We start from the raw sequence: 14,238 nt of genomic DNA, 5'->3' as shown, positions 1-14,238 counted from the left end.
ATTTGTCCTTCTGATTTTAGATGCCACTGTTGGGGCCGTGATATTATGTTAGAATAAAAATAAAAGGAACAAATTCAAAGGACGGTGGATTACTTACTTCAATTTCATTGATATGGTTGCTCATCTGTCACACCTAAATGACAAATGATTGAAATGAGTGTTTCCTTTTTCTTTATTTTTTGTCTACAAACTTTATTAGCTTCATTTCTTTCATACCTTGGTTTGGTTACCTTCTTTCTTTTCTACTCTTTTTTTCTATGCAAACTGGAAAATAATACCTAAGAGGCTAAAATATATATAAAAAATATAAGATGTAGATTTTGATGTTGGTAGAACATGGCATGTGAATTGTGATGGTTGAGTCATTTAAAACATGGATTCTTCTGAAATCGTTTTTGGTTGTTAGTGGCATCGTGCAGCACAACCTGATATGCTTACAAATTTTTCTTTGAAGGTCATTGGATATTTTATAAGGACTAAATCAAAACATATAACTAAATAGATTTTTATTGTTTCAAATCATATTTTATATGTTGTCTCGTACTAATAATAATAAAACAATTTTTAATAACATATCATGTTTTTATTGACATAATATAATATATGGTCTGAATTTTGTGAGTGAGAGATCAGTTCTAAAGTAAAATGGATGATATAGAGCTTATTAATACAACTTAATCTAGGACCACTTAATAAGGATGTAAATCTGATTCATCCCAAACCTCACATTAGGCCAACACTAAAAATGAGTATTTATTAAGTTACTTTTATGTATATAAATATCTATATATATCTGCTGCGAATTTCAACCCATGTTAACCTTGGCCTCATTAATTAATGGGCTATGATGGGCATTATTAGGCCATGTACCCCCACAATTTATGAGTTTGAATCTCATGTATATCAAAGGAAAAGTATTTCTTTTTCTTCCTATTGAGTGTCAAATCAACAACACATGTTAAAATAAGGTAGATAAATGTCAAAGCATCTTTATTCTAAGGTATGTAGAAACATACCTTTATTCTAAGCTTAAATAAATATATCCATGGGATTGTGTGCAAAAATTGTGTATTGAAATTGATAAACTAGTGATAAATTGTTAGATTGTTTTCAGAGGATTCAATATTAAAGCAAAATTAATTTTCTAAAAAATGAACATATCTCTTGTCCTATGTGGGATTGCAACACATTCACGAACAGAAATTACCATAACATAGATAGCCACCAAAACTGATAGAGAAGAATGAAAATACATGTAAACTATCGTAGTGCATGGTGAAACTAACGTTAGGATTAGGACTCGCTAACTCAATATTATACTTAATGAAGCATATATGCTATATTGTTATATGAGGTGCAAAGAAAATGGCATTTATAGTATTTTATTTAATTTCAGGGTGGAAGTAGTACTTCACGGACACCACTGAGAACAAGAAAAAAGCTATTTTTTCTGGTAAATAATAATTATGTGTAAGGAAATATTTGGGAATAGGATGATATTAGGTAATAGCTTTATTTTGTATGGAACTTAGTTGTTAGGGACAAATTGTTGGATCTTTTGGAACCAATTCCTTATAACACATCTTCTCTATTAATTGATTATCCATTGATGAATAAAAATTATAAATTTTTGTCGAATACAAAACTCACTATAATAATTTTTCTTTTGGCAAAAATTAATCTCCAAATATTGAACGAGGAAGAAACTAAAAAAATACTTTTAAACCATTATTTTATATGACATAATTTTTTTTAAGTGATTCCTTGACAATGATTGTTCGTCAGCATTTGGCAACAAATAAAATAGGTGATGGCCACCATCTATGACACTTTAAAATTCTGTCACCATTATATGATATATATATGGAAAAATGATCACATATCTCTAATTGTATCATATTCTCTGTCTTAAGCCTATTACATCTTGACATATGAGTAAAAAGAAAATTCTAAAAACAAAAATAACAAAATGTCATATTTGGATTAGACATAAAATATAATACCGTTTGAGATAAGTGATTTCAGTCCGAATATATATATAGGCAAGATTAAAGAGGAAATTTACTCTACTATACTAATACACTATTTCTACGACATGCATAGAGGAAGCAGCTGTTTATGTTTCTAAATCTATGCCCTACATTACAATATTATTAAGTGACAATTTAAGGAAAATGAGATATTTTTGAGTTAAAAATAGACAAAAAGTAACAGTATATTGTCTCTATCCAACATGGAATGGCCCTCCACCTCTATCACGAGATCTCTCTATGATATGATTCATATCATCATCATGTGATCCATAATATATATCTCCTTCTCACTATGCTTGTCTCTCAATTCTGACCTCAAAAAACTCTCATTGTTCATAACTCATGCGCATGTTTCATACAAGTTAGGATGTGCATGCAATCCCTTAAATATTTGTGGTATTTTTAAAATATATATATATATAAAAGATATGTTACATGTTATTATATAACATATGTAGCAGCTGTTACATATATCTTATTTTTATATTGAAAACATCATCACAAACACAAAGACACAAACATTGGAAGAATTGTATGTAGATTTATTCAATATCTTATGCTCCTACTTGTACTCAGCTATATATACATATGTATCATACAACTCCACTAGTTATTTTTTTATCATAAATATCCTTACCAGGAGAAGATCAGTAATACTTTCTGGCGTGGGATAGGATCAACAATTGGATTCAAACTCAAAAACATTGATGAAGTTGGATTTACTCTTTGTCTTCTGGAGTGTGAGCTATTTCATCATATTGTGATGCCCACCGAACTGGCTTTGCAAGTTCAAAACCGATTCTATAGGGTTGAACTTATCAAGGTCTTGGTGCAGGAATGGTGTTCTTAATGTTTCATCTCCAACGCCTAGAAAATCTCTAGTTAATCCCAGTTGCTCTTCATCCACCGGCATTACTATATGATCCAAATTCCCAAAGGAACTACAATTATTCGTATCATTTAATGAACTCACCACCATATTGTTGAAGTTTCCACCTTGTTGATTTCCGTGCTTCAAAATTGTCTGCATTTCAACAATATTACTATTCAAGCCAAAAAGATCCCTGCAGCATAAGTAAACATATTAGAAAAAATATGTTCAGGTGTTTGTTTCCGTCTTCTACATACAAGCAAATAAACTGCATACGGAATGCTATTCATTTATCTTCTTGAATGCGTATGGAAACTAAGCTGCACTCGATTTACAATAAGCGGTACATTACTATTACTATTATCTACAATGTCACCAATGAATTGGTGCATACCATACTCCAATTTAATTTAGTGTTGAAATAGTGCATACCATACTCGTCTATCGGTGCATCATAATCATAGCTAGTAGCAATGAAAGGTCCCCCAGAAGTTCGGCCAAAGTTGGTCCCTCCATGGTACTGTTACAGAGCAACCAATAAAAAACTTGCAGTATCCGCTTGTTTCCTTATACCATAATGAGCTTACACAACATGTAAAGTTGCATTACCATATAGTAATTTTGAAATGTTCCACCTCGTTGGAAAAAGCGTGCCACAGAAAATGCAAGATCTTCCACGGGTCTAAATGGAACAGAACCACCAAATGAAAGAAACCTGCCATTTGAAAGATTCCCAAAGATTGAAACAAAATAACAAACTAAAGAAGATTCAAGCAAGAAAGGAGTTACTCAACCGATGAGATCACATTTTGTGGGATATCCTTCATTCGAAAAACTAAATGATATATAGAAAGAAAAAAAGGCTAACCATCCAGTCCAATTCTCAGTCCACATTTTTGGTTTTGCATTAGAGTTTGGTGTGAACTGATCACAGTAAAACCCATTGCATGTATTAATCTGCAACGATATTAAGGTAACAACCAATTAAGGTGAATGGAGACAGCATACAACGATGGTTCTTTTCAGGAAGACAGCAGACAATATAGTAAAACATAAACCGCAAACACTTGATGTAGACATATGAAAGGAGAAAACTTACAACTGGATCAGGAGCATCTGCTTGCTGGCACATGACCCAGGGAACCCCTGTATCAAGAGATGTAGCCATTGTCGCTGCCCACTTGACGTAGGATTTACCAGCACCACCATAGTGCACTTCAATGTTTCCATACTCGTTTTCAATCTGGCATTAGAAAAATCATATATTCTCTCATTCCCAAACAATAACCAGATGACTCCATCTAATAAAACACACACAAAATAGAGAAACCTGAGATAAAATAATAGGTCCTCCTTGTGAGGCATAGAGACTCTCTTGCTTCATCAAATCCACAATCTTAGCTGTGAATCTCTGCATTTCTGCCTGAAGACAAAGATTTAGGAGAGTGAACCCTGAAGAACAACAACATGACGGTGTGAAGAGAAAGGAAGGGGTTTACCTTGAATGGTTCATTGTCAGTTCTGAACTGAATTCCCGGAATAAAGTGAAGCCAAAGAGGGAAACCACTGTTGAGAAGTTAAAGGCCAGGATTAGATATGAACATCGATATGAACAAATGCATAGAAAGCATTAAACTTTACCCATAGTTCCATTCAGCACAGGCATATGGACCAATCCTGAGATGCACATATAGACCTGCTGCAGCTACTGCCTTCACAAATTTCACCAAATCATTCCTTCCTTCAAAATTATACTGCAAATACCCATTTCAATATTTTATGTCGTTAAGCAATCCCTGTCTTTTGATTAAAGTGAAAGAGTGTTCAGCATTCCATGTTATATTGAAAAACACTTTAAAGCATAGTACCAATTTAGGTAAATAGTTTAACCAATTAAGCTTTTTTCATTTTTTTCCTAATTGAAGATAATGTTTTTTTTCTTTAACTAGTTTCATGCCTTCATGGTTGCTCAGCATAGAAGTAATAATAAGTCTATACATTAGTGACAGAGCATAGAAGTAACACTGAACCTGGCCTCTAACTGGTTCATGTGAGTTCCAGAAAACATAGGTCTCAATGATATCCAATCCTCCATCTTTAGATTTCTGAATAAGGTCTGGCCATATCTGCAAAAACAAGCTCCATAGTCCACACTATTAACTTCAAGCACCACACACAAACTCACATACACAAGAGAAGAGTAATGTTATCTTAAACATCAAATTTGGACAACTTTTCCAAAAAAAACTTTACTTTTTATAACACTGCCTTACAATAATCAAAGTTGTGTGAGAGTTGTGGAGAATAGTTATTCACCTCAGGAGTACTACGAGGGTAATGAATAGAACCAGATATGAAGACCCTGCGTTTGCCATCAATCACTAATGCTCTATGATCATATTGCACATTGGCACAAAACAAAGTAGGAGCATAAATGCCAAGGAACCAAAACACAAAGAACAGAATCCGTGTCCCTCTCATGTCCATATCTTTTTTGTTTTCAACACACTTTCCTCTAACCAAATAGTAATAAAATGGGGTTGCTTAGTTAACACAAAAAACAAAACAACCTTGCTTTGTTTTGCTTTATGAGTCACATGCGTGTATAATGAAAATTGAAAATGAAAAAAAATGTTGCTTTGTGAAGAGATAATGAAAGAAGAGTGAAGAGAAGAGGTAAGGAATGAAATATGTGTTATACAAAGAGAAGGACACGACAGCTGTGTGAATATGTTAATAAGGAAATAAGGTTGTCGGTGACATTGTCGTGTTCCTTCATTGTCTTCACCTAAAACTCTCTCATGAGCACACTCTATCTTAGTTTCTATAGGAAAATAATGTCACTACAGATTTATACCAAGCTTCACAAAAGCTAAGGTTAGAGAAACAGACAAGGCTATGCAATGCAGCATGTGTATTCTGTATCAGGACAAGTGAAAGATGAGATAATGTTTTTCTTCTTCTGGTGTTCAATTTATAAACAATAAATAAAATAACAAAACTAGTTTAGGATACATGTGTCAAACTTAGAATAAAGAATTAGACCAAAAGAGACAAGTTTTAACAATAATAGATACTCCAAGTTGTGTGTTCATACCTTATGATCCCTACATCCATGATTTATGATAAGGAAACAATTGAGAGAACATTAATAACAATTTTGCTCAACTTAATGAAAAATGAAAGGATAAGTTTTGTATGGGTAATAACGTAGTAATGAATTATAGAATGATTTATTTGTTTGTCAATAAAAAATCTATTTTTTATTTATTTCTCAGCCATTTTGATAGCAAAAGTTATATTTATTGTTAAAGAATAAATTATATCCTTAAATTCATTAATAGTTTAACATGTGTTTTATTTCATTTATCTCAAAACGTTTTTATTTTAAAATATATTATAAAATAAATAAAATATATATCAAACAATTAATAAATTTGAGGAGATAAATTATCGTAAGAATTTATGTATGAGTGAGTTGGTAAGTAGCATTGTAGAGCCAGGAACTGAAGTCAGCCAACTACTTCAATGCATGTCATTAACAAGTTCAACTGTATCACTCCCAATGATTAATTAAAAAAATAATTGATTATTATTAAATTGTAAATTTAAATATATATTTTTAAGGAAGTAATAGATAACAATTGTGCTCATATAAAAGAGTAGCACTACACTTTGTTTTTTTAATAAAAAAATTGATGTTTTTTAAAAATAAATTACAAAGATTTGTCCTTCTGATTTTAGATGCCACTGTTGGGGCCGTGATATTATGTTAGAATAAAAATAAAAGGAACAAATTCAAAGGACGGTGGATTACTTACTTCAATTTCATTGATATGGTTGCTCATCTGTCACACCTAAATGACAAATGATTGAAATGAGTGTTTCCTTTTTCTTTATTTTTTGTCTACAAACTTTATTAGCTTCATTTCTTTCATACCTTGGTTTGGTTACCTTCTTTCTTTTCTACTCTTTTTTTCTATGCAAACTGGAAAATAATACCTAAGAGGCTAAAATATATATAAAAAATATAAGATGTAGATTTTGATGTTGGTAGAACATGGCATGTGAATTGTGATGGTTGAGTCATTTAAAACATGGATTCTTCTGAAATCGTTTTTGGTTGTTAGTGGCATCGTGCAGCACAACCTGATATGCTTACAAATTTTTCTTTGAAGGTCATTGGATATTTTATAAGGACTAAATCAAAACATATAACTAAATAGATTTTTATTGTTTCAAATCATATTTTATATGTTGTCTCGTACTAATAATAATAAAACAATTTTTAATAACATATCATGTTTTTATTGACATAATATAATATATGGTCTGAATTTTGTGAGTGAGAGATCAGTTCTAAAGTAAAATGGATGATATAGAGCTTATTAATACAACTTAATCTAGGACCACTTAATAAGGATGTAAATCTGATTCATCCCAAACCTCACATTAGGCCAACACTAAAAATGAGTATTTATTAAGTTACTTTTATGTATATAAATATCTATATATATCTGCTGCGAATTTCAACCCATGTTAACCTTGGCCTCATTAATTAATGGGCTATGATGGGCATTATTAGGCCATGTACCCCCACAATTTATGAGTTTGAATCTCATGTATATCAAAGGAAAAGTATTTCTTTTTCTTCCTATTGAGTGTCAAATCAACAACACATGTTAAAATAAGGTAGATAAATGTCAAAGCATCTTTATTCTAAGGTATGTAGAAACATACCTTTATTCTAAGCTTAAATAAATATATCCATGGGATTGTGTGCAAAAATTGTGTATTGAAATTGATAAACTAGTGATAAATTGTTAGATTGTTTTCAGAGGATTCAATATTAAAGCAAAATTAATTTTCTAAAAAATGAACATATCTCTTGTCCTATGTGGGATTGCAACACATTCACGAACAGAAATTACCATAACATAGATAGCCACCAAAACTGATAGAGAAGAATGAAAATACATGTAAACTATCGTAGTGCATGGTGAAACTAACGTTAGGATTAGGACTCGCTAACTCAATATTATACTTAATGAAGCATATATGCTATATTGTTATATGAGGTGCAAAGAAAATGGCATTTATAGTATTTTATTTAATTTCAGGGTGGAAGTAGTACTTCACGGACACCACTGAGAACAAGAAAAAAGCTATTTTTTCTGGTAAATAATAATTATGTGTAAGGAAATATTTGGGAATAGGATGATATTAGGTAATAGCTTTATTTTGTATGGAACTTAGTTGTTAGGGACAAATTGTTGGATCTTTTGGAACCAATTCCTTATAACACATCTTCTCTATTAATTGATTATCCATTGATGAATAAAAATTATAAATTTTTGTCGAATACAAAACTCACTATAATAATTTTTCTTTTGGCAAAAATTAATCTCCAAATATTGAACGAGGAAGAAACTAAAAAAATACTTTTAAACCATTATTTTATATGACATAATTTTTTTTAAGTGATTCCTTGACAATGATTGTTCGTCAGCATTTGGCAACAAATAAAATAGGTGATGGCCACCATCTATGACACTTTAAAATTCTGTCACCATTATATGATATATATATGGAAAAATGATCACATATCTCTAATTGTATCATATTCTCTGTCTTAAGCCTATTACATCTTGACATATGAGTAAAAAGAAAATTCTAAAAACAAAAATAACAAAATGTCATATTTGGATTAGACATAAAATATAATACCGTTTGAGATAAGTGATTTCAGTCCGAATATATATATAGGCAAGATTAAAGAGGAAATTTACTCTACTATACTAATACACTATTTCTACGACATGCATAGAGGAAGCAGCTGTTTATGTTTCTAAATCTATGCCCTACATTACAATATTATTAAGTGACAATTTAAGGAAAATGAGATATTTTTGAGTTAAAAATAGACAAAAAGTAACAGTATATTGTCTCTATCCAACATGGAATGGCCCTCCACCTCTATCACGAGATCTCTCTATGATATGATTCATATCATCATCATGTGATCCATAATATATATCTCCTTCTCACTATGCTTGTCTCTCAATTCTGACCTCAAAAAACTCTCATTGTTCATAACTCATGCGCATGTTTCATACAAGTTAGGATGTGCATGCAATCCCTTAAATATTTGTGGTATTTTTAAAATATATATATATATAAAAGATATGTTACATGTTATTATATAACATATGTAGCAGCTGTTACATATATCTTATTTTTATATTGAAAACATCATCACAAACACAAAGACACAAACATTGGAAGAATTGTATGTAGATTTATTCAATATCTTATGCTCCTACTTGTACTCAGCTATATATACATATGTATCATACAACTCCACTAGTTATTTTTTTATCATAAATATCCTTACCAGGAGAAGATCAGTAATACTTTCTGGCGTGGGATAGGATCAACAATTGGATTCAAACTCAAAAACATTGATGAAGTTGGATTTACTCTTTGTCTTCTGGAGTGTGAGCTATTTCATCATATTGTGATGCCCACCGAACTGGCTTTGCAAGTTCAAAACCGATTCTATAGGGTTGAACTTATCAAGGTCTTGGTGCAGGAATGGTGTTCTTAATGTTTCATCTCCAACGCCTAGAAAATCTCTAGTTAATCCCAGTTGCTCTTCATCCACCGGCATTACTATATGATCCAAATTCCCAAAGGAACTACAATTATTCGTATCATTTAATGAACTCACCACCATATTGTTGAAGTTTCCACCTTGTTGATTTCCGTGCTTCAAAATTGTCTGCATTTCAACAATATTACTATTCAAGCCAAAAAGATTGTTAGAGCTGTTGAAGGTTGTATTATCATTGATCCTTGTAGAAATGTGAGTTGGGACACCTTGTAAGTTCTGATCACTAGAGTGCAAAGAACTAAAGCTATGAGACAAGTTTACTTTGTTTTCTTCTTGTTTTTGCTTTAGCCCTTGTGACATTGCACCAGGCAAAGATAACAAATTGCCACTTGTAAATGATGCTTCAGGTTCTGGGTACCTGTAATTCAGAAACTGTGCCTGTTGTGATGAGCCAAACATGTTCCTGTTCATTGTTTGGACTACCTCATTTGCATTAGAATTGGCCTGGTCTAGCCATAATGGCAGCCCCAGCTTCTGTCCACGTTCTGCATCCATAAAATTTTCCATTAATGGTTCTGGTCCTGACACATCAAATTCTTGATGAAACCCATGTAAACTAAGATGATTTCTTGGTGCTTGTGTATTGATCAAATGATCATTTCTGAAGTTAAACACTGCTGGAACTGAAGTTGTAATTCTGGCACTTTGTTCAGCCAAGGCGCCACAAAAAGCTCTATGAGTTATGAAGCTGTCCCTCCTGATTAGTTACACAAATATAGTAATATAATATAAGGAATAACAATTAATGAACAACCCTTATTTATTATTCCTAAAATTTCTCAAATTAAAACTTGTTCAAATTAATTTAACTAATCATATATGTTTATTTGCCTTTAATGCCATGACCAGAATTAAAGCAACACCTTATAATATGAATCATTAATGAGAATGAAAGTCCAGCTTTATCCATATATATGTTATGTTATATCAAAGGGTGAAGCAGCTACATTTGTACCTTGAAAACATAGTGCCACATTCACATTTGTACTCTTTAGTCCCACAAATCTTGCTATGGGCCTTCCAATCAGATTGAACAGCATATTTTTTGGAGCACTTGTTGCACTTCCACTTCTTCTCTCCATGCTTTCTGCTAAAGTGTTTCTTTATCCCAGTAAGGTCTCCCAAGGCTCTACATGGGTCATGGTGCACACAACTTTTCTCTGGACACACGTACACTTTCTTCTTTATAACCTCTTGCTTGTTTCTTTGCTTCAACTTCCATGGCAGATTGTGCCCCCTCCGATGCAGCTGAAGGTTCTGGTCTCTCTGAAAACCCTTTTTGCATATTTCACATATGAACCGGTTTGTTGCCACCAGTGACTTTGGTGAAAGAGCAATCACTTCTGCATCTGGATCTGCTTATTTGGTTCATAATTCAAGCATACCCATTTGTAAATTTTAATAAACAAGTAATTAGTATTAGTGCACAACTAAGTTCTAAATTGTTGTTGCAGTCACACAGTTCTGATTATGTTTAGGTGATTTGCAATTATAATATTATGGTAGTAATTATGGTTACAATTTAAAATATAAAAGTTGTGAAATATTATACATAAATATGTAAATGATAATATTGAAAGGAAAAAAGTTGAACTTGCCTGGTGTTCCTGGTAGACTTCTCTTTTTCTTAGCTTGATTTGAAGTAGGGTTAGAAATAGGGCTTGAGTTTGGGTGATGAAGTTGAATATCTAAGGTGTTTCTCATGTTGGAAGGAAGAGAAAAGAGTTCTTCAGGCATCATGTTTTGGAAGTGAAGAAAAGTGGTTTGTCCTAAACTAGGTAGCTAACAAGTTCCAAAAGTACAAGCTCAACAGCTTTTGAAGTAGATGATGGAAGAGGTGCTATACTAAAACAAAATAACAACAAAAAACTATGCTGCTGCAGGTTCTGTAGTAATAATGGAAATACACCATCCAATGATATTTTTTTATGAAAAAAGTAATTTTTGATTCAAAAAATAAAGAAATACAACTTTTAATTACACATTTATCATTTTGATTATGATAAAATTACACTTTTGCCATTAAAAACAAGTAAAAAATATGTATCTGCCTCTCTATTAATAGAGATGATCTTTACTCGAATATCTTCAATATTTCTCCCCTTATCAACAAGTAAAGATCATATTCATTAATGGAGAGATAAATACCACATTATTATACAGAAAAGAGAATTATAATGACACATTTATTCTCTCACTTATCATAAAATTACATTTTTATAATTAAAAACACTAAGAAAAACAAGAATTTGTTTCTCTATTATCCTTATTTCTTATCAACACGGCTGCTATTGGTGTCAGTCAGCCATAGACTTAGCTGGACCAATTTCTCTCACTGTCTCTCACTTTCTTGGTCCATATGTAGTTATATTCCAATATTTGTACAAGCTAGCTAATCAAGTAACACTAATTAATTCTACTATGTCAATTTATATCATCTACCAAGGGCTTCATGCTGTTGTTTGAGATAGACAGAAAACATTTATATTTATTTGTATATTGTAGCTCATGCTGCATCAACAGTACTACTTTTTAGGACACAAAAATATGATATACGTGTATAAATCAGTTCTATAAATAAAATAATAGAACTTTGATATAGACCCTGCATATGTAGTGGTTTTAACTTAAATTGTAATGCCTTTGCTGAATAATGGAGCCCTGCGTTTACTATATGCTACTAGGGGCCATTATTGTATGAATATTTAGTATATGTGTATATGTATGTTCTATACTTTCTATAAAGTAGGGAGGTTTGATAAAAGGTACCTATTTTGTAAATGAAAATTTTATTTCAAAAAATATATATGTGTTGGTTAATTTCGGATGTATTAATACATTATTGACTATTATTAAATAAATACTATGCTTACCAATATTACTTATGTCTTAGTATTTTATTATCTTATCTCGATATATTTTAATTTAGAGAATATCGTATGAACCATTTGAATGATATGTGACTTTTTTACAAGCAAATGTTAGTATGCTAATATTTGTAATGATTGACAGTTGAACTCTCAACCTTCTTATCATTTTATTCTTTTAACTCCTATACCCTTGTGTGATGTGTGACTTATAATCCATCATAAAGGCGAATCTTCCTATAAGCAACATTTTGGAACATACGATAAGGAGTTAAAAATTAATAAAAAGGGTATATTGAGAACTATTTCTACTATCTCTTATTAATATTAATTATTTAATAATATTAAGATACTAAGAAAAGCCATAAAAATAAAATGGATATATATATTGACCTGCATTTAAAAGGTTAGGCCATTTTTAATAAAATGTTCCCACTTATGGCAAAAAGTGAGTCGGATATGCTGAGAGCCTGAGAATATAGTAATTAAAATATCCTTAAAATAAGGAAAAGTTAGTGTGTTTTAGTCCATAGAATATTATCAACAACTATTGTTTTAAAACCATATTAGTTATATGATGCCCATCATAATTTAAACTCTATATATGACTCATATGAAGAAAGTTACATTATTTCTTTTACTCCACGCATATAGTATAAGAATTTTGGTTGAACATGATTAGGCGATAATAATTGTACTAATTGAAAACGATGGAGAAAGAAGGAGAATGGCGTCCGTGAACAATATATCAACTTGAGTGTGAGAGCCCACAAAAACGATTGTTAGATAGAGACAGAGACAAAAAGAGAAAGAGAAAGAGAAAAGATGAAGTGAAAAAATTGAAGAAGAAAAATGTTGTATTGTGAATCATAAGGTGACCTGATGGTGAAGAGGGTGGTTGTAAAAAATGAAGTGCAGGAGGTTGTGGGTTCAAATTTTATCATCAATAAAAAAATGGGAGTCTCATCCATAACAAAAATACTAACAACTAACATGCAAACTGGTTTCACTCGGCTTCTACAATATTTTATTTGTCTAAAAAATAGACTTCGTGTACGGTGCTACCTATCCTACTATAAAAATTAATAGTCCTCTAAGAGCTTAGTTGGTAGAATCTATTCTGTATATAAAGTTGATGGCTAAATTTTCATTCTAATATTTGACAAAGGATAATGTTAAAACTAAGGACTATACAAGTCTTCCCAAATAAATCATCACCACCCTTGTGCCTAATTAAATTAAATATACAGAACTCCTTTTCATGATGTAAAATCAAATCAAAGAGTCGTGGAGAATTGGAACTAGCTGGAGGCAATTCTGTTAAATATTAATATTAAATGAGAGATTCAACAATTCTAGAAAAATTCAATAGTTCAAATTAGTGAATAAATCTAACACATTATATATATCTATAATTGATGACTAAGATAAAGAGTAAATTTAAAAATCTTGCTAAGTGGATCCCTCGTACTAAATTGTCAAAATACCACATCTCAATGTTACTCATTATACTTTTTAAAGACACTTCTCCACTTTAGAGTTATTTCAATAATTATTTGGAACTTTGTTGTGTAACGAAAAGAGCTACTCTGGCCTCGTTTTCCTTTTGTGTTTCACTTTAATTATAGACATCGTACTTGTATTCCTTTTTGTTTGTAATATTTCTACAATAACATAATTACGTCCAGTTTCAGAAATATTCTATATGTAATCTTGTGCATTTTTCAGGTTATTTTACCCACCTCCATAATTACACACCCCTCTCATTATTTCTTAAAGGGGAACCATATACAG

General features: G+C 31.4%; 2 protein-coding genes across 2 annotated transcripts; both read right to left on the bottom strand.

Annotated features, from left to right (window-relative positions):
• LOC109358586 (beta-galactosidase 6-like) lies at nucleotides 3,153–5,852 on the bottom strand. The gene is made up of 10 exons (XM_019602897.1): nucleotides 5,548–5,852; nucleotides 5,221–5,484; nucleotides 4,935–5,030; nucleotides 4,546–4,658; nucleotides 4,404–4,470; nucleotides 4,235–4,327; nucleotides 4,004–4,147; nucleotides 3,773–3,861; nucleotides 3,514–3,619; nucleotides 3,153–3,424 (listed from the first exon to the last, which is right to left on the bottom strand). Exons 2-10 carry the CDS (start codon nucleotides 5,389–5,391, stop codon nucleotides 3,269–3,271), a joined length of 1,035 nt encoding a protein of 344 aa, XP_019458442.1. The 5' UTR covers nucleotides 5,392–5,484; nucleotides 5,548–5,852; the 3' UTR covers nucleotides 3,153–3,268.
• LOC109358585 (protein indeterminate-domain 9-like) lies at nucleotides 9,183–11,481 on the bottom strand. Its single transcript, XM_019602896.1, has 3 exons — nucleotides 11,176–11,481; nucleotides 10,533–10,932; nucleotides 9,183–10,274 (listed from the first exon to the last, which is right to left on the bottom strand). Exons 1-3 carry the CDS (start codon nucleotides 11,315–11,317, stop codon nucleotides 9,407–9,409), a joined length of 1,410 nt encoding a protein of 469 aa, XP_019458441.1. The 5' UTR covers nucleotides 11,318–11,481; the 3' UTR covers nucleotides 9,183–9,406.

This window comes from Lupinus angustifolius, chromosome LG10, assembly GCF_001865875.1.
Source record: "Lupinus angustifolius cultivar Tanjil chromosome LG10, LupAngTanjil_v1.0, whole genome shotgun sequence".
Taxonomy (NCBI): domain Eukaryota; kingdom Viridiplantae; phylum Streptophyta; class Magnoliopsida; order Fabales; family Fabaceae; genus Lupinus; species Lupinus angustifolius.
Note: the sequence above shows the minus strand (reverse complement) of the source record. Positions and strands in the feature narration are given on the sequence as shown.